Source organism: Lissotriton vulgaris, chromosome 2_1 (genome assembly GCF_964263255.1).
Source record: "Lissotriton vulgaris chromosome 2_1, aLisVul1.2, whole genome shotgun sequence".
NCBI classification, from domain to species: Eukaryota; Metazoa; Chordata; class Amphibia; order Caudata; family Salamandridae; genus Lissotriton; species Lissotriton vulgaris.
The window spans coordinates 504,499,975-504,521,571 of NC_141687.1; the positions used below are offsets into that span (position 1 = coordinate 504,499,975).

At 43.6% G+C, this 21,597-nt stretch overlaps 1 protein-coding gene across 1 annotated transcript in view; it reads right to left on the reverse strand.

Moving 5' to 3' along the window:
- DNAH7 (dynein axonemal heavy chain 7) overlaps positions 1-21,597 on the reverse strand; it is a 1,812,153-nt gene that overhangs the window by 837,907 nt on the left and 952,649 nt on the right. The window contains exons 39-40 of the mRNA XM_086955398.1: positions 14,469-14,688; positions 12,477-13,349 (exon numbers count right to left, since the gene is read on the reverse strand). Coding sequence (XP_086811524.1) covers positions 12,477-13,349; positions 14,469-14,688 — 1,093 coding nt within the window. The remainder of the gene's footprint in view (positions 1-12,476; positions 13,350-14,468; positions 14,689-21,597) is intronic.

Here is a 21,597-nt window from a genome sequence, read left to right on the forward strand (position 1 = left end):
TCTAGATGTTGTGACAGATAGGTGTTCACATGCTTCTCAGCTATCTTACTGATGTATGGCAAGAGTGAAATGGGACGCAGGTTGGAAAGGTCGGTCCATGGGGAAGCAGCTTTCTTGCGTATTGGGTTTACTACCGCCCTCTTCCACTCTGCTGGGACTTGTCCTTTCGTAAGAGATGTATTAATAACATCCTGTATGAAGGGGCCCAGGAGAGGGAGCAGGGGAGGAACCATCTTAGCAGGGAGAAGGTCATTAGGAGACCCTGATTTGATGTGGGTAATGAGGTGAGGGAGATCTGCACTTTCAATAAGGGGGAAGTGTGGTATGGGACTTCCACTGTCTTTGTCTTTGGGCAGGTCTAGAGGTATAATCCTGCTAGCACCATTCGTGCTGTTATTGGCAGCCACTATTTTCTCGTATATAATGTCAATTTTACTCTCAAAAAAGGACGATATATCGTCACATAGAGTCTGTGAGAACTCCTCTGAGCTTTCACATGCTGCAGGGTTTACAAAGTTTTGGAGGATTTTGAAAAGCTCCTTGGGGCAGTTTGTGGCTTCTTCTAATTGTTGCAGAAGACGATTTTTCCTAGCCTGTCTAATGTTTTTATAGTACTGGGATTGAACATGATAAAAGACCGCTCTTGTTTCCTTGGTCTTATGTTTCCTCCATTTTTTTTCGGCTTGCCTACATTTTTGTTTTTCCTCCCTTAACTCCTTAGTATACCAGCTTTCTTGTTTGGAGGCAGGGTGTTCTTTGTATAGTTTTAAGGGGGCCAAGGTGTCGATGGCTTGTTTGATTGAGCCTGTAAGCTTAGCCAATGCTGCATCTACTGTATCTTCTACTGATATGGTGGGTGTTACCCACGTTTCCTGTAGATTGCTTAGGGAAATTTTGTGCCATTGACGGCGCCAGGAAGGAGGGGATAAATCTGTTACTCTCAGAAATGTTTTCACATACCACCAATGGGAACATTGCCCAACGCCAACGAAAAGCAGTTTGAAACATTTGCACAGAGGGGTTTAACGCGTCAGACCTAGCCTCATATTATTATAAGGTTGCACCAACACCAGCACAGAAAAATATGTTCACAAACAAAAAAAAAAGATTTATTCTGCTTCCTTTATTGCCCAGTTGTCTGAACAATGTTTCGAGTTATAGAAAGACACCATAGATTTACAATCTGTCTGGGGTACCAGATACAGGCAGGTCCAGAGAATAGAGGCACTATTTAGAGCAAGCCTTATTCCTCAGCAAATCATTTTTTTGAAAGAACGGTGCAACAAACATTCTGCCTTGGACTATCCAAGAACAAAGATTTGAATACACCTCGGATGCCCACACCATCACACACTGAGGGTAACATAACATCACAAGAAGGAATTACGTTAGATTACATAATGCAATACAATAGATCAGACCCCGATTGATTTGGCCCACAGACACCATTAGATGTCAGAAAAGATTCATGGGTTAAACAAAAGGGTTTATTATCAACAGGCCAGATCCACGTTATGTACAGATAGAACACCCAGGGGTAGTGACATTATACAGTGTTGGGAAGTTATGTCTCGATTGGCTAAAAACCTCAACACTTACACATGTGAAAGATTTCGATGATGGAGTGGGGGAAAAAAAGTGTTTCTAAGCAGTACAAACTGCAAGAACACTTTAAGTGGATCACTCATATGCCAGGATATAGTGCTTCATGGGGCCTGTAATGGTTCAGTAACAAACTTATCTTGTCACTTGAGGGGTGCCCCAGCTGCCGTGATCACTCCAGTGTTCAGGTTGCTCTCGAAAGGGGATAACTTGATGCTGAAAGATAAAGGCTGATGTGGGATGCTTCCGGGCATCGCATATCTGGTAACTGTGAGCTCCAGGGTTACTTGCTGTATGCATGTATTGTTTGCACCAACACATACAGTCAGGGAGGTGTTGTTATGGCCTTCACTAAATGTTTCATTAATATGATTTGATGCTTTGAGCAGAATGAAAGCCATGCTTTAACAGAAATCTGTGCCCTTAACCACCGCTCGAGAGACTTTTGATCTCTAGATCGCAAGGTATTTGGCAGAGATACAGGCACTCATACGTACAAACTGCCCCTTCCATTTCGAAGAAATCTTTAACATGTTTGATACGACAGGCATCATCCACCTATTTAAGATCATAGGCTCTGGACTATTAACCACCTTTCAGATAGTTCTCAGAGTTATACCAAACTTTATACACTCCGTATGTGGAAGCATATTTGGAGGGCTGCTGCTGATATTGTTTCTAATATCAGGTATCCTGATTGTCGTTTTTTTTGCTATGCAATGGACGTCCCAGTCACCAAAGAGATGGTAGCAGTACTCCTGGAGCGACAATTGCATGACCGCATGGCACAACATCTAGGCACACCTCGTCTACGAGAACTAAGTGCATCTAGGTTCTTGTCATTTAGACCAGTCTGGATGGACTGCATCTTACCTGTCCTCCGATGCCTTTTTTGTGGAGAAGAATGCGTGTTAGATCTCTGTCTGACACTCCCATCATGTGCGCAACCAGATGTTGATACTTTACTAGACCTGATAACGGCCCATGTTCTGCAGTGTCCCCAGCGTATTCCGATGTTGATGACGGCATTCCTAGAGCCACCACAGGTAGTATTGGCTCCTGTTGGTAAGGACTTTGGCTCCTCCTCTGACACCGAGGCCTTGGATGGCGCACAGGCTGCCCTGGCATTGATGGTGGACAGTACAGTAGATCTTCTGTGCTCAAATTACATAATCTGTAAGGTGTTATAGGGACTGTCATCTGCAGAGGCAGGCAACAAGAATGTTGTGTCTACCAGCCTGGACACCTAAACATTCGACTAATTTGGCCCGTCGTGTGCTGGGAGGAATTCAATCTTTTATTTTGAGAAACGAACTGCAAAATTGGAACTACATAACAACATTGACATTCCTTTTGAGCATGCATGACTTTCAAATGCTATACCTACGGTCACATAAGGACTATGGCTTGAGTGACAATCTCGTTTTTTTAAATAATTGTTAAAGATTTTTAGAACATTATAAACATTGTTTTTAGCACAACAAGGAACTAATGTTTTTTTAAACTATTCTTGCGTACCAGTATCTAGTCAGCCTAGTAGTACGTTTAGAATTCAACAATGTCATCCATTCAGGAGAGGAGTGGGTGTTATATTCCATATAGGTACCATAATAAAGGCCCTGGTAACTTCATTAACCTTCACCTATATTCTTCCCTACATTACACTTGTAATGGTTTACAGGGAATGACCTTTTACCTAGATACAACATGCATTCAGAACACAGGTTTCCCCTAGTTCCAGATCTCATACATTACGCATGAGGATTCTTGGAAGCACAGCAGGACAACCATCTCCTGTATAGTATCTATGTATAAAGTTCATGCCAAATGTCATCCTTAAGTCAACACAGTAATACAGCGAGGTAAGACCCCTGGGGAGACCTATGGGTATATATACATCTTATATTGTTAATATAGAGGAGAGGAGACCGAGTCTTCCCGGCTGACACACTGACCAGAGACGCTGAGGTTGCTGCATGCAGACACTCCAGCTCGCACTGGTCTAAAGCAACCCTTGCGTGGTGTCCAACTCGAGACCAGGATGGTTTCGCACAGTCTCTCACTTCAGGTAATGGGGTTGATTTCATCGGCTTAAACACCTATACACATGCTAGGTACATTTAGTTAGGGAGGCATCGTAGGAGTACGCATCTTTTTATCATGTGTTTTATATACTCGTATGTGTTCATGATTATTGTAAGATGGTAGAGCAATACCATCAATTTACTTTTATAGTACTGCAAATCGTTTATATCTTATACTGTCTAACAGTTGTTGCATCTCATCTATTCTACACCAGAATAACAACTGTTCAATAACTACTAATTAAAAACGCCCAGCCTTTTCAATTCCATGCATCTCTCTGAGACAGACTAAGTAAGCACGAGTGACTGAGCGAAAAGTAGTATATTGTTTCCACTGTCCTGAGGAATCAGGGTTGTCATGTTCGATGGTTAACAAGAACTATTCTATCCTTGGTGAGAGGAGATTCTAGTGGCACAGTGAGCTAGTTTGTACAAAAGGCCAACATACCCGGTGAAGATGTTCAGAGTCAGTCTTGCAGTGTATGCTGTCCAAACGTACATATCCTATATAGTTTTATAGGAGCTACACGACTGTGTCTGTTATGAAGTCGCGGTCACCTATAGAGGTGCCACCCAGGCGCGAGGACCTCAATACTTTTTTGTTTTTTCCACACCAGAAGCACAAAGCCATGAAACAACGGACATAAACGTGTGTAAAACTAGGACCTTGAAAAGGAGAGTAAATATAGCCTTAACAAAATCAGCCTGCAAAGCGGGGAGGCATGGAGCATAAGGAATCTGCAGCTAGATAGAGTCTCTACCAGATAATGCTTTCCTGAAAGTAAGAAAGTTGTTCATCTGATGGAGACTTCTAGCTGCAGATTCCTTACCCTTGAATTAGATACCCAAGCCATACTCTCCCAGCGGTGGGCTGCGGCCCAATTCCTCACATTAGGAATCCTGCAGGACCTAACAAGCAAAATGCCCATCCCTGCGGAACTGACTGGCCAGGCAGTAGTGCTTGGCAAACGTGTGCAAAGATGCCCACATTGCTGCCTGACACATATCCAGGACCGGGACACCCAGAGCCAAGGCCGTAGTCGCAGCTTTTTCTCTGGTGGAATGGGCCCTTAATCCCTCAGGGGGCTGCTTCTTAGCCAGGGCATAGCAGATCTTAATGCAGGGAATAAGTCAGCAAGTGCACTGCCCTCACCTTCTCAGGTACATGGGTACTCCACAAAGAGTTGGTCGTCCACCCGGAACTTTTTAGTGCAATCAAGGTAGAACGACAACACTCTTTTTGGTTCAAGATGGTGGAGATGCTCCTCTTCCTTAGATGGATATGGGGAGCATAGAAGGTGGGCAGCTTGATAGACTAACCTATATGGAACTGACCCTGAACCACTTTATCTGGAAAATACATCATGTAGGGAGGTGTGCAAAATAGCGCCTGCAACTCACTCACCCTCCAGGCAGATGTTATCGCCACTAGAAAGGATACCTTGATGGTAAGCAGCCACTGAGCACAGTTGAGTAAAAGCTTGAAGGGAGCACACTTAAGAAAAGTGAGAAACAACTTAAGGTCCCACTGCGGCATCACAAAGAGCATGGGCATAAACAAGTGAGCCAGCTCCTTCAAAAACCTATCTACAATGGGAGACTTGAAGAGAGAGGGTTGGTCTGGAAGCTGCAAAAAGGCAGAAGGAGCAGAAAAATAAACCTTAAGAGTATCCAAATCAGAGCACTGCTGGGCAAGGGTTAGAAAAGCAGAAGGAGGGTCAATAGACCTTTCTGTACAGTATAACACAAACTTCTACCAACAGAAGGCATATACTGTGTTAGTGGAGGGCAGCCTGACCGCCAAAATAACGTTGAAATCCTTTAGGAGGAAGGTCAAAAGCCATCAACTGCCGCAGCCCAATCTCCACGCATGGAGGTGAAGAGTTGACAGGTTCGGGTGGAGGACTCTGCCCTGCTGTGAAAGAAGATCCTCCTGAGGGGGCAGCCTGATCAGATCATCAATACTCATTTTTAGAAGATTTGGATACCAGACTCTCCTCGCCCTGTCCGGAGCCGCAAGAATGACTTGGACACAGTCATTCTAGATCTTCTTCAGAACCCTGGGCAGGAGTGGTATGGGCGGAAAGGGATACAGCAGGCCTGAGCTGACCTCGCAACAAAAGGCGCTGCAGAGCCATAGCCACCTTGCAAACTCTAGCATGCAGTATTGCTGACACTGCACATTCTCTCCGGAGGCGAACAGATCTAACCAAGGACCTCCCCAATGCTGAAAGAGACCATGTTTAACCTCCGATTGGATATGTCATTTGTGATCTGCTAGGCATCAACAGCTGAGTTTGTCCGCCTTAGTGTTCAGAGAACCTGCCAGGTGTTGAACCACCAGTGTTATGCCATGCTGTTCCAGCCATGCCCAGAGATGCAAGGTCTCTCAACTAAGGGTCCACAACCCCAACCCGCCCTGCTTGTTGCAGTACCACATAGTGGTAGTGTTGTCCTTGAACACCTGCACTAACTTCTCCTTGACAGAGGGAAGAAATACCTTAATTACCAATCGAATCGCTCGAAGGTCCAACAAACTGATGTGGAGCCCCTACTTTGCTGGAGACCAGTGTCTCCTGATCTCCACCTCACCTAGATGGCAGCCCCTTCACAGGAGTAACACATCTTTCACAACTGTGAGATCTGGTTGGGGAAGAAAGAGGGTCTGCCGTTGACCCAATTGCTATTCATCATCCACCACTGCAGATCTCTGGCAGTTCCTTCCGAGATCTGGACCACACTAGTGACATTTCCCAGATGCTACACCCACTGGAACTTCAGGTCCCGCTGCAGATCCCGCACCCCCTGGCATGCTTTACCAACAGGATGCAGGAGGCTACGAGTCCTAGCAGCCTGTGAGTCAGTCTCTGCAAAATCCAGGATAGAAGCTGAAACATCGGAATCGTGACCTGAATATCCTGGACTCGCTGCTCGGAAGAATCAGCCCGAAACTGCACTGTGTCCAATACAGCCTTGATGAAAGCGAATGTCTGAGAAGAAGTCATGTGTGACTTCTGCAGTTTATAGAGAACCCCAGTGAATGTAGGAGGTTTGCCGTGGTCTGAAGGTGGGAGGCGACAGCCTGGGGCGAGGACGCCTTCAACAGCCAGTCGTCGAGATTGGGGAAGACTGACACCCATAACCTGCGCAGATGAGCTGTGACTACCACCATCACCTTGGTGAACACCCGAGGGGCACTGGTAAGGCCGAAGTGGAGCACGGTAAACTGAAAGTGCTCGTGGCCTACCTTGAACTGCAGGTAACGCCTATGGTCCGGCTGGATCGGGATGTGAAAATGCGCATCCTGCAAGTCCAATGCTACCATCTAGTCTTCTTGGTCTAGGGCAGACAAGACCTGAGCTAAAGTAAGCATCCTGAACTTTTCCTTCTTGAGGAAGAGATTGATGGTCCAGAGACCCTAAATAGGCCTCTACGCTTTATTCTTCTTCGGAATCAGAGAGTAGTGGGAATAACATCCACAGCCTACTTCTGAATCCAGGACCCTCTCTACAGCTCCCTTGGCAAGGAGAGCTGTAACTTCCTCTTGGAGCAATTTTATATGACCCTCCTCCAGTCATGTTTGATTTGGCAGAATGGGAGGAGGAAAAGAAAGAAAAAGGCAGAGAATAGCCCTCCTAAATGTCTTTGAGACACACTTGTTCGATGTTATGGACCTCCAGTGGGGGAGATGATGATGGATTCTTCCACCAACTGGAGCGGTGTGGTCTTGTAAAGTCAGAATAGGAGTGCTTGGAGGCTGAGGCTGCCAAGGCAGGGTGGCTGATAACTCCTGGCTTTCATTCCTTGGTCGGAATGAACCGCATCCACATCCCCGCACAACTTGGGAAGGTTGGCAGGACAGTGACTGTGATAGGACTGACAGGGCTGGAAACCCCTTCCATTGCCACGAAAGCTAGACTAGTCACGAGGTGTAGAAGAGAGGTCCTAGGATCTGGCTGTAGCTCGAGAGCCCTTGAACCGTATTAGGGCCGAGTCTGCCTTCTCTCCAAAATGACGGGATTCAACAAGCAACATTTCCATCAAGTTTGCCTGGACATCGCCGGAGGAGCCAGTTGGTATAAGCCAGGCATGCCATCGCAAGGCCACTGTCAATGAAATTGCTCTTCCCAGTGAATCAGTTGTGTCAAGGCTACACCTTATGGAGAATTTTGCTGCATCTCCCCCATCCTTAACCACCTGAAAGAGCACTGCTCGAGCCTTCTTTGGGCCTTGTGAAGCACTTGCGGGAGTGGCAGATTAAGCATGCAGTATTCACCAACAGCAATGCCAGGGTGGAAGAAGAAAACATTCTTCCCAATTTATTCCAGACCCTTGGATTTCCCATCCAGAGGGGTGGAAGGGAAGGCACCCTGGGAGGTAGAAGCCAGCACCACCAAGCTTTGAGGGGTGGGGTGTTGGCTGATGAACTTTGGGTCACCTGGAGCCAAGCGATTGCGGTGAGCAATTGTCCTATGCACAAGAGCCCCTGTGCTAGGCTTGGACCACGTGCCTAAAAGAATATCAGTGTCTCATTGAAGGGCAAAAGGGGTTCCGAAGTGGAAGACCTCGGCTGCTCTCTTGACTACCCTGGCATAAGATGCCTCCTCCTCTGTAGCTACTGTTGGTGGAGAGAGCATGCCAACATCTGGGGGAGTCTCCAGTCTACTGGCCTCCCCAAGTTCCCCATACCAGTAAATCTGCTATAAAGAAACAACTTGGTGTTATAAAGGGTCCATAGACCCCTCCCAATCCTCTTCCAAGCCTAAAACATCATCAAAATGTTCAGGCGACAACATAAAACCCCTGGGTTCTATCGACTTCAGAATCGGCATTGAGTGACGCCTTTCCGACTCCTTGTCGTTGGGGATAAGGATGGGGCTGGAACGGCCAGTGGGCACCAGCAGCCCCGAAGGCACTGACTTCGGGTCCAATGCCAGGGAATATTGCGATGGCACGACCGGCGCCATCCCAAATCCAGAATCGAAACCCTGAGGTCCCACCCCCACTCTGGCTGGAGCCGATGGTGTTGAATCAGATGGTGCCTCTTCCCACCCCGTGGGGCCCGAGGGCTCACCAGAGGGGTCAGCCTACTCGAAGACGCTACGCATGGCCTATGAAAAATCTCTAATTTGAGAGGGGGTCACTGCGGCTCCTGGAAAGGGGTGGAGGCGCAAAGCCAACCCTGGCTCCAGTTCCGCAGAACCGAGTATAGAGCGTCAGTGCTCCTTACTTTTTTTGTCGACAGATGACAGTCGAGGTGATGATGAAGTCTGCTTGGGCTTCTTCTTCTTGTGCCTCTTTTACAAGAGCCCCGATGGCCCTGAGTGGGACAAAGAGGACTTAGGGCTCCAGGAGCAGTCCTGCTATCTCCTCTTCTTTGATAGGGACCGGGACATCTGCGGAGTCTTGCTGGATGACGTGGAGTGCCAGGCTGCAAGGAGCATCATAGCCCGCTCCTGCAAGGCCTTCAGAGTCATAGCCGGGTACTACTTTGAGTCGTGGTCACACTTGAGACACCATGCAGTAACCGACATCATGCGGTGATAGGCACCGCACGGTTTAAACCCTGTCTTCCTTGAAGACATCGTCGCACACAATGAAAAATGCGAATTCAACATAAGTTGAAAAAAGGTTTGTCAAAAAGCGACTAATGGGCAGTTCATCTCCTGAACTGTGCTTAACTGGCACGGAAAGAAAACAACTGATGTCCTTTTGGGTAGTGCCTATCTAGGTGACCACGACTTCATAACCAACACAAATGATGCTGATGATGTGATGCAGAGCCGAATGGAGCCACTCAATGGTGCTCACAAGTGGTATTGCTCGAGCAAAAGTTTCCGGATCCAGTCTGATACCTGGGAAAAGGTAAGGAATCTGCAGGTAGAAGTCTCTCTCAAATCCCTGCATTAAATTAACAGTATTGTTTCATTTTTAATTCAATAATACTAGATTACTTACAATACCAATGCTCCCTGCCTCTGTATTTCGACTAGTTCACCTCACAAGGTCTCACTAAACGTAGCTGTTCACCCAATATTGAGATGGATTGTTGCTCGCCTGTGTAGATTTGTCTATTTAAAGCACACTGAAGCAATCCTCGTGTCATCCTTGAAATTTAGGTACCAACAGAGCACTAAATAACACAACATATTAAGCGATAAAAAACGAGAACAAAGAATGTAACGCACCATATGTACCAGTTATGTATCTGCCAATAGCACTGCACCATACACTGCAATACCGCACAACTCAACACTCACCAAAATAGCTTATAATGTATAATATGATTAACAATAAAAAACACAGCACAATGTACATAAATGTTACTTTTGAAATTGATGACAACAGGGAAAACATGCAGTAATACCACATATTTACCCCTGTTCTGACGAACAGGACCTGGAATATTGTGGGTATTCCCCACAAACACTTTGTCAGGATCAAATTCCAATGTTGATTTGGGTGTCAAATCCTGTTTTCACAGCTTTACCGGGCCAATATCTGCTTGCTTAAGTTGACATATCAAGTTTTCAGTTGATTACACAGATTATGCATATGAGCAGACACAGCATTTAATAACATTGTGAATTGAATTGAGTCTGAGTTGTATAATAAATGTTACTGAAAACTTAAAATACTATAACAGCACACAATACAATCTATTCACAAAGGTAAATCTACATGTGTAGATTACTACTAGTAATTTTGTAGACTTACATGTTTCCATCTCTTGAAACAGGAGCTAGAGCCAAATTTACATACTATTGCAAAACAGAAGCAGTAGCAAGTTCAGCAGCACCCCCCCGCCCCCACCACTTTTACTGCAACACCCGCCCATGAAAATAGGGGCATAAAACAAAACCCCATAGGAAATAATGTTAGCATCCTTTAAATAATTTCAACATTTTAAATACATATATTAAATTAATTTCATGTTAAAGATTGTAAATAAAACATTTTATTGTCAACTATTGTAATTACATTTTTAATAAAAAAATAAAGGTAACTTTATTAAAAAACAAACTAATTTAAATTTGTTTTATAAATATGGTTTCGTAATTTTTAATACATATTAAATAAATATGAAGATTTTACTTTAGCTGGGAATTTAATTAAAAAAAATTATATTTGTTAATTTAATTCCATATATATAGATTAACTAACAAATACATTAAAATTAAGTTAAAAGTTCTGTAGCTTTTTTTGATTTCGTTCTACATTTAAAATAAATATATACAATTACTTACAATATTATTTAAATAAGTTTACATATTTTACAATATAAAAGCATTAAGAATGCTACATTAAAAACTTTATATTCATTTACTGTTTAATTATTAAAATATGTTTAAATTAAAGACTAATCCACCTAAAGTAAAAAAAAATATCGTTTATATGTATTATTAATTAATAAAAGTGTTATATAGAATTTATTTATTAAAAGTGGATTAATACTAGCCAATAAAAATATTGTTACATTACATTTTGTTTTATTCAAAAACGTATTTGCAATATGTGAAAATAATCTAAAAATATGTTTTATTTGTAGATAATTTCTAATATTAAATTTTAATTATTTATATTTGTACTATTTCAAATAATTTTAATTCAACTTAATGTTGTAAGGGGTTATATTTTCAGTCCCTACCTCCATTATCTTCTGGTTGAGGGTGCTGCATTACCATTGGTTGCCCTAGTGTGGTACTAGACATTCTCCATCTCTGAACTGGAGTACATTTACTACTATTTTGGATCCCTCATGGCTGTAGCAACTTTAGAAATGCGGTATATGGATAGCAATGAGTTTACTGTTTTGAGGTTTGTTGCATCTCCCTCCCTAAACGCCTTCCCATCCATCCAAAAACCACTATTTACTCTACCCTATACACCTTATATTTATTAGTAAGTATGCTCCTTTTTCCAGCCTTTCTTCTTCCTCTCACAATTACTACAAAGGGCTCGATTCTGATGCGGTTTGGAAAGCTTCCCGACCAAATGGGTTTGTGAATGGTTTCCGAATAAATAGGATTGGGAGAGTCCAACCAACTGAGTACAATGCATTCGGATTTTTTAAGATACGATTTGGATTGACTTCAATGGGAACCTTAGTTCTGACCTAATGCATAGGCTCCCATTGAAGAAAGGGGTGGCTGAGGAAAATCGGGCACCCTGTGGCGGGCACCCTCCTGGTGCCTACCACACTGTGCATGGCTGGTAAGGGGGGCCAATGGATACCCCCATGGGCCCAATTGGGAAGGCTCTGGGTGCAGGGAGGATCACTAGAGGCCACCAAAGTCTGATTCCAACTTCCGATTTGAGTCGAACAGCACGATTCGGAAAGGCTGTCCGAATCCAGCATCATACTCGGTCGTTCGGAAAGGCGGCCTGTGGAATCATGCGATTCTGCTCCGTACGGCTCGGTCATTCCAAATGCTATCGGGTTCGGATTGGGATATTCCGAATGCCTAACTTGCATGGTACTCGGTCGGAAACCTTTCCGAGTCGGTCAGAAAGACACGTTCCCGATCCGATTTGGACGGAGCAAATGCCGTTAGGTGGCATTCCTAACCGCATCGTAATCAGGCCCAAAGTAGTAAACATTTATGTGTGGGGATCTTCTCTTACAAAATAGAGAGGAGATTTAAACTTTCAGGTTTGCAAATAGCATTCTATAGTACTTTTAGTAGTAGTACTAAATGTACTACAAAATGCAGTTTTTTAATAGGAGCCAAAGTGTGTTTCCAAGGTTTTGACATAATGCAAAAACTAAATATAAATAAAATAAAGTACCTGAAACCAGTCAATGGTGCAACAGTTGACAAGTGCTGGAAATTTTCGAAGGCGATTTCGGAAAGCATCCCCAATTGGACTCATTGCCAAGACTACATGGAGCTGATCACGGCAACGATCAATGAACATGTTGAAGAGCGCCAAGGGGCTACCGTCAGTTTGCTTTGTCTTGTCCCTTTGGCGATCTAGCTGACGCATTTTCTCACAAATTTCCTGCTTCTCGTCAACTGGAAAGAGGTTTGGCACTTCTCCAGCATTCAACAAGTTGTTAATATCTTCTAAAAAGGACTCTGTTTTAATTTGGGTGTCAGTAAACAGGAAAACCCCTTGCATCTCACCCTCTGTAGACTTCCTCAGGATTAATTTTAAATCTTCCCGCCACTCAGTGGTTCCATAGCTTTTAGAAATCTCCACATGGAACAATCTGTAATCTGCCATATGTGCGGCTAATCGGGTGAGGGACTGACGGCCACTGCCTCCAACACCAACCAGAAGGGCATGGCTGCGAGGCTGCTTCAGAATCCGCGAAATTCTACACACGTGCTCTATTGCAAATCGGAACAAAACCAGATTCATTGTTTTTTTACTGATAGTATTAAATTCTTCCAGGTGGCTTTCAACCACTAATCGCAGTTTGTCCACATCAAGGACCTCGCGGTAGTTTGTATCCTCCCGTTTTATATCATGAAAATCACAGAACATTAAACTGCGAAGGTCATCCTCCTCTACCTTGCCATCACCATTAAAGTCCAAGTGCTGGAAGAGTAGATTGAAATCTTCATGCATATGACTTTTCATCACATCTGCAATGTATGCAATAAGCCAAGTCCGATCCCCATCATCTACTAGGCGATCATAGTATATGCGTAGTACCTATAGGATAAGTAAAAGGAGTAACAGGTTAGTAGTGACATACTAAATGTTGGTTGCTAACAGTAAGTAGTTATTGAAAGGTGTTCTGTGTTGAAAAGTACTGCATAGTTTACCACAATTGTATTATCACCAGCCTGCACAGCTAGTAAGTAGCCCCATTTCAATGTGGGCACCTCAGGCCATTAACAACTTCACATCCAACAGTGTTTCTGTTCTGTGACTCGTATTTTAACTTTTCAAATGGTATGCATGACAGCACAGGTCCCTCTATACAAATTGCTGGATACAACTTCAGGAAAGGCTGAAAGTCTCACATGCACTATGCTCTACTTGGCAGCTATGTAACATTCATTAAGCGGAATGGATTTTTTCAAGAGGAATAGGTTCCCTACGATCTGTGTCGATCATTATGATGGATTCTGCCCTGTCCTCTAGAGATTCTTTCATTGTGAAAGGCTAAGACCTACGAATAGTTGTGCTACTCAGAAGGCTGAGATCTTCTTTGCCTTTGGTCTGAAGAACATAGTTGCTTACATGGCATTTAAATATTTCACAATTTGCACAATCAAAATATTTAGGCTAAAATGTGTAGGTATAGCCCTGGAAGATACCCACCGTTTGGCAATATTACTCTCTGGACGAGTTTTCTCCACATATCATATACGTTTGCCATTTCCATTTCTAGCAATTTGGAATGGCCTTCATTTTCCTTTCAATTACAGATTTTATTCTCCTTTCCCCCACCTAGAAATGACTAAACCTCTTTTACTTGTTTAGTTAAAAAGTACACTATTTTTGCACAACGTCTAAAGATGGTCCAGACTGCTGAGCGTACTATTGCAATGTTTTCTATAAATCATAAGACAAGCCGCAAAGGTAGGTTTACAACAAGTTGCACCCACCACTATTTTACATGCCAGGCTATTCTGCTGAGACTTTTGAGGTAGTCCAACAGGAATCCCTAAATTTGTTTTTCATTTATCTTAAATGAGTAAAGTAAGTAGGAGCGAGCCATATCATTGTTTATAAGTTACATGTAAAATAAACATGTTGGAGGACTGATATATATTTTGCATTATGGAAAACTGACTTATTACAATAAATGCTAGCTATATGTACCTCATGAACCCACAGTCGCTTTATTATTGCAGGAGAGTCTGCAGTTTCGGGCCGAGACAGACAGATACCCTGGATAACGCGAGAGAAGTCTCGGAGATTGAATAAATAGTGTGATTTGGCTGGAGTGGGCAGCAGATACTTCATTGCTTCTTTATATACAGCCATGGTGCCGTGGATGATCTGTGGGGTTAGGTCTGCAAACTCATTTGAGAAACTATACCTAAGGGGAAAAAAACAACAGGTTAATAAATGTGACATTGTTATCTAAGAAATCAAAAATAGCAACAGAATGAAAAGGTGCTGATTTAGATTAAGCAGTTCATGATTTAGGGCCTGAGTACGATGTCAGACGGACCGGAGTCCGTCGACATTGTTTGAGAAATGGAACCGAATGACCTCCGGTCATCGGTTCCAGCCCAACAAGTAGGATGTGTCCGAACACTGTTCGGTCACTATTCTTTTCTTTCCAATGAGAGCATGCAGTCCGAATGGAATGCATGCTCTCATTGTAAAGAGCAGAGGTGCAGTTCATCCCTGCACCCGGTGGCAGACACCTCAAGGTGCCTGCCACCGGGTGCAGGGATCAACCGTGGAGGCACCATAGGGGCCCCCAAAGTCCGATTTCTACAGCCTTTCTTTGTCAGAAAGGCTGGCACAGAAAGGCCGAGGGAATCTTCCATCGTAATCCATTGGCCGGAAAGAGCTACCCGAGGGATTGATGGAGGATTGCCAAATGGCAGCCGGGTTCTCCGAGACCATCGGAGGCCTTTCGGAAATTCGGTTTGGATGCCTTTCCAACCATCCCCATTAAAATGGGTCAGTCAGAAAGGAATCTGAGCAAGACAAATCGACCCCTTAGTCTGTCGGTACGATGGAGTATTTTACTTGGTCTGCCTGCTAGGGCAACACTACACCAGAGTTAGAGATGTCTGTTGCCCCACTGAACATCTCTTACATTGGCAGGAATCGCTGTCACTGAAGTTCCTGTCAATACATTGAAAATGTGCATAGGAGATTCGTCAACATGAAGGTGGGGTACGGCACACTTTTAAATATTTTTTTTATTTTTAAAAGAAAAATTGCAAAGTGGGATTTTCTTTTTGAAAATGTCAATGACTCCCCTTGACATAAGTGTTTTCTCTCGTGGAGTGGGGGGGGGGATCATGACATTTTTTACTTTCACTTACTACCATGTTTTAGATGGCGGTGTGTAGAACTAAAAACTGGCCATTTGTCTGCCCACTATAAATACAGCAAGTGGGCAAATGGGCAAACCTTTAATTGCCCTTTCTCTGTCGGGCCATTGGAGGTGTATGTAAGTGGCGGAGACAGAGTTGCCTTCATCGCTGGCATACTCTAATACTCCAAATGACGTAGGTGGAACTACAATTCGGGGGAGAGGATACTCTTTTGGCCTTGCGACGGAGCACATTCTCTGAAAAACTCTACATCAGGCCCTAAAGGGAAACTGTTGCAGCTATTTTATTAATAACTCTTTCATAAAGATTTTTTTTGTGCACTGCAATCCAATTGTTCATGGTTTAGGGACCTAAATTGCTATTTAAGTAAAAAGAGAAGATGCAGAAAACCTTTACGATGTCTCAATGGTAATACAGGTCATCAATTAATGATTAAATGCATTTATTATAGAAAACAATATAACATGCTTGTATGCTTAGGAGTTGAAAAGGGGAATTCTTACTAAATAGTAACATTGACATTAAATAGAATATACTGAAAATATTGAAATAAAAATAATGTCCTGATCAAATTACAAGCAAAAAGCTAAAATAATTAAAAGAGAGCTTGATAAATGACATTGTATGCATCGTAAATGGCAAGTAATTCTCTTCTCTCTTCCCCCACTTTGCACCAAAAATCCACCACCTCATTCCTAGTTTAAAGTACATTTACCCCTTTTTACCATTAAAAATACAGTTTCTAATACAATTTCATCACCATTAAAAGGCACACAAAAAGACTACTTGTCCATTATATTTAATGGGATTTCAAAATATATCAGTCATGCTCTATTACCAGTTTCCAATTTCAAAGCTTTATTCGACAGCATGTCATAAAAGCAGAATAAACATCCTATCACAAACATTATAAATACTACATAGCAAAAAAAATTACAATGTTAAAAAGTTATTAAATCTTTATGGCTGTCATTTATAGAGTTAAAAAGTTTTTTTTTAAAGAGTATTTTAAAAACAGCTAAAATTATACACAGAACAAGATCAATCATATGTTTTTAGATGTCTTAGAGTTCTTTAGCTAACTTCTAGAGAGTTTAAAGTGCAAGTGTGTATAATCCAAGCCCATCTTAGAAATTTAGCAACAGCAATCGCTATACAGGGTGAACAGTCAGTCTCTAATATTCTTAGAGCCTCAATATACCTCCGGGTGCCCAAGTTGATACACGTTGGTTTTAGCCACTTACGACGAGGGCTTGTGTAAAGGGGGCATACAAACAACATATGGGCTATATTCTCAGTCAAATCTTTACAGTTATGACATTTGTCATCCCGGATTGCTGACCATTTATAGCTGACAGGTAGAGCTCCAGTTCTAAACTGAAAATACAGCTTTCGGTCAAACGGACCCTCTATAATATCCCAATAAGCCTTACAGAGTGGGCGAGGTTTAAAAACAAGGAAACGTCCTGTTAGATTAGTGTTTGCACAGGTACTATCGGCGGACATCCAAATCATTTCCCAGTACTTTTTTTTCAGAATTATTTTCGATGGTAACCTTGAGACGTCTGCATCTTCCCATAGGTGGTCAAGCTCCAACTTTCTTAATAGGCCCCTTATCTCTTTAAGCCATTGGATAGAATGAAAGCGATTTGCCCTAATGATATCCTTAAGTGCAAGGGCATAATGGGCTAATTCCGGAGTTGTCCAGATACGCCTCCAATAAAGTAGAGGCCGTAACCGTGCCATATACTCAATTTTTTTCCTGCCAAGATCATATAAACGATTTACAAAAAGGGGGTGGTGATGAACAGAGTGTCTGAGTTAAACAGACCACTCTTACCCAGTCCAAAGATCAGGGCTTGATCCATCACCGTTATTTATCTCACTGCCCCATCCCAGCTCAGAACCTGGCTATATGCAAATCAGTCTGTCCCTGGCCCAGTGCATCATGGGAACAGGGCAGACTAAACTACCAAGCCAATTCTTCACCAGAAAGGAAACAAGCTACCGGGGACCGGTTTCTGGCATTTCAGCCTTCTTCGGCCCGGCTTGCTTGAATCCTGATGGTGCAGTGAGAAAGGGACTCATGTCTGAGCTAAAAAACGGTGTTGGATCTAGCCCTGATCTCTTGACTGGGTGAGATCTTTCTGCTTAATTCAGAGACTCTGTCCCTCACCACCCCTTGTTGTAAATATTTTTGTCCACCCTAAGCGTGGAAGGGTATTCTCAGATGTGAGACCCTTGCTCATTGCACCATCAGGATTCAAGCAAACCGGGCCGAAGACGGCTGTAATGCCAGAAACCGGTCCCCGGGAGCTTGTTTCCTTCCCAGTGTAAGAATTGGCTTTTGTAGTTTGGTTTGCCCTGTTCCCATCATGCACTGGGACAGGAACAGACTAATTTGCATACAGCCAGGTTCTGAAACTGGGATGGTGCAGTGAGCTAAAAAACGGTGTTGGATCTAGCCCTGATCTCTTGACTGGGTGAGAGCTTTCTGCTTAATTCAGAGACTCTGCCCCTCACCACCCCTTGTTGTAAATATTTTTGTCCACCCTAAGCGTGGAAGGGTATTCTCAGATGTGAGACCCTTGCTCATTGCACCATCAGGATTCAAGCAAACCGGGCCGAAGACGGCTGTAATGCCAGAAACCGGTCCCCGGGAGCTTGTTTCCTTCCCAGTGTAAGAATTGGCTTTTGTAGTTTGGTTTGCCCTGTTCCCATCATGCACTGGGACAGGAACAGACTAATTTGCATACAGCCAGGTTCTGAAACTGGGATGGTGCAGTGAGCTAAAAAACGGTGTTGGATCTAGCCCTGATCTCTTGACTGGGTGAGAGCTTTCTGCTTAATTCAGAGACTCTGTCCCTCACCACCCCTTGTTGTAAATATTTTTGTCCACCCTAAGCGTGGAAGGGTATTCTCAGATGTGAGACCCTTGCTCATTGCACCATCAGGATTCAAGCAAACCGGGCCGAAGACGGCTGTAATGCCAGAAACCGGTCCCCGGGAGCTTGTTTCCTTCCCAGTGTAAGAATTGGCTTTTGTAGTTTGGTTTGCCCTGTTCCCATCATGCACTGGGACAGGAACAGATTAATTTGCATACAGCCAGGTTCTGAAACTGGGATGGTGCAGTGAGCTAAAAAACGGTGTTGGATCTAGCCCTGATCTCTTGACTGGGTGAGAGCTTTCTGCTTAATTCAGAGACTCTGTCCCTCACCACCCCTTGTTGTAAAGATCATATAAAAGCGGAATTGTGGGAGTACTTTGGGGGACCCCGACTAGACAGCGTAGAAATTTATTCTCTGCCGTTCTTAGTTGGTTCAAATAATTATTAAATCCCCAAAGTTCTGAACCATACAAAGAGGCACTTATAACCTTCATGTTGTAGATCTCTAGGGCAGGTGTAATTGGCTTGGTAAAAGAAGCTTTATGCTTTGTGGCTAAGGCACCCGCAAGCTGGTGAAATTTTAGAACAGCCATGTCAATATGACTTTTCCAACCCATGTTACTCTGGAGAGATATTCCTAGATACGTAAATGCCTCTACCTGCTCTAGTGGAGTTCCATTAAAATTAATTGTACCTTTGAAGGTTTTTCGCTGATTCAGGGATATGAACTTGGTTTTTGAGGTGTTTAGCTCAAGTCCACGCAGTTGACAAAATTCTCCAAACGCATTCACAGCCTTCTGGAGCCCACTCGGGGTCCGGGAAACAATCAACGTATCGTCCGCAAACATGAGAACTGGCACACGGGCCCCCGCCAAAACGGGGGCATCAGTGGGGGAACGATTAAGATGATCCACTATGCCGTTGATGTATAAAGAAAACAGCGTGGGTGCCAGTACACACCCCTGCCGAACACCATGCTCGACAGGAAATGAGTCGGTCACCTCACCCTGTGCCCCCCCATCTGATTCTGGCGTAGTTGTTCTCATGCAGGTGGACGAGGAGAGTCAATAGTTCCGGGTATATCCCTGTTTCAGCGAGAACCCTCCATAGTTTGGAACGGGGGACTAAATCGAAAGCCGATTTCAGGTCTACAAAGACCGCATAGAGTGTCCCCTTAGTTAAGGCCACATTCCTCCAGTAAAGTGCTATAAAGTAAAAGACCTGGTCAATTGAACTAGTACATAGCCGGAAGCCAGCTTGATATGGGGACAGAATGTTGTGTTCTTCTATCCATGTTTGCAATTTATTTTGCACTAGCGGACCTACAAGTTTTTGGGCTGAGTCTATAAGACTGATGGGTCTATAGTTACTGGGTAGAGATTTGTCACCCTTTTTAAAAACCGGAATTATTTCAGCACCTTTCCATGAAGGTGGGATTGGCGCACTCCTAGCCACAGAGTTAGCTAAACACTCGAAGTACTGGCACCAAGATGATCTATCACTTAAAAACACGTCAGCGGGGATGCCATCCATGCCTGGGGCTCTTCCCCCGGTCACGCAGTCGAACGCTATACTGACATCTTTAGCTGTAAAGAACTGACTTTAATAAAAAATAGTTGGGGGTAGTGGGCAGTCTTCTTCAGCTCTATTATGAGCGTATTGTGCTCTGAAGAAATCTACCCATTGTTGTTTGGCAACATTGTTTTGGGGGGATTCAGCTACACCTCCTCTATCCCACTTCACAATGGCCCAAAATTGTTTTGAATCCTTTGCTCCACAGGCTGATTTCAGATCACGCCATTGTTCCTCATCCCACTGTTTTTGTTTTGCTACTTTTTGGGCTAGCCTATAAGTCTCCCTTGCCTTTCTCACTCCTGATGGATTCCTAGACCTTAATTCTGCACTCAAGTTTTGATGGGCTAATTTACAAGCGTTGTTATACCACCCCTCCTTGGGTTGTTTTTTGTTTTGTTTCCCTTCTCCAATGTAATGGTTTTCCTAAAAATTAATTGAAGTTTTGCGAAAAAGTGGATATGGGCCTCATACATTATTTGGGGAAAGTCAAGCTTACTAATGTGAGTATTTAAAATTAACCACTTCTTCAACAACCATGTTTTTAAGGACCTCCAATTTATCAGGGTTCTCAATAAAACTACCCCATTTAATGTGACGCATGTTGTTGGAGGCAACGATATCCAGGGTGACTTTCCCATACCCCGGATTCAGTTCTCTAGTCCCCTTCTGTGCTTGGAATTCCATGCAAAGTGGATTGTGGTCACTTTCCATCCTGTTTTTAACAGTCATATCTATCAGACTGTGCCATCCTCTTATATCCACCAGAAAGTAATCTATGCGACTAGAATGCCTTCCATTGTCAAATGTTCTTTCTCCCAGGCGGTCGGACGGAGTACGCCCATTTGCTGCTTTAAGCCCTCTCACTAAACATAAGGCCTTAAGCTGTATCGCTACGGCTGTCCATCTTCTAACGGCAGGTAATTCAAGCTGGGATACACCCCATTTACTGTCCTCCTCAGCAGCAAGAAACTGATCCTCTTGCCCAAGAGGTTCAAAAGTAGTATTGAAATCTCCACCTACTATAATAGACAACTGTGTAGGGAGGGCCTCAAGCTGGTGATCAAGAGTAGAGATTACCTCAGATGTTTGTCCCCCTGCTGTCCCCCTTGCATAAATATTGTAAATAGCCACCCCCTGACCATTTGCCCATGTGATTTTTACTGACAGAATATCGTTCGATGGGGGGCTAATTTGTTGCACCTTACAACATAAGGATTGGCGAACCCAAATTATCAAACCTCCAGCAGGTCGGCCTTTAGATTTCTTGGTGGCAGGAGCGTGAAAATTAAGGAACCCCAAGCGATAAACTGGAACCATTGACCAGAATTCCTGAAAAAGAATGATGTCATACTGGTCAACAAAACTACACCACCCTGCCTCCCCTTGTAAAATGCAAGATGGATCCTGCGGGATTTTAGCTACTGGGGTCACGCCCTCAGTCACTGATTGATATTCTATGTTAGTGAGC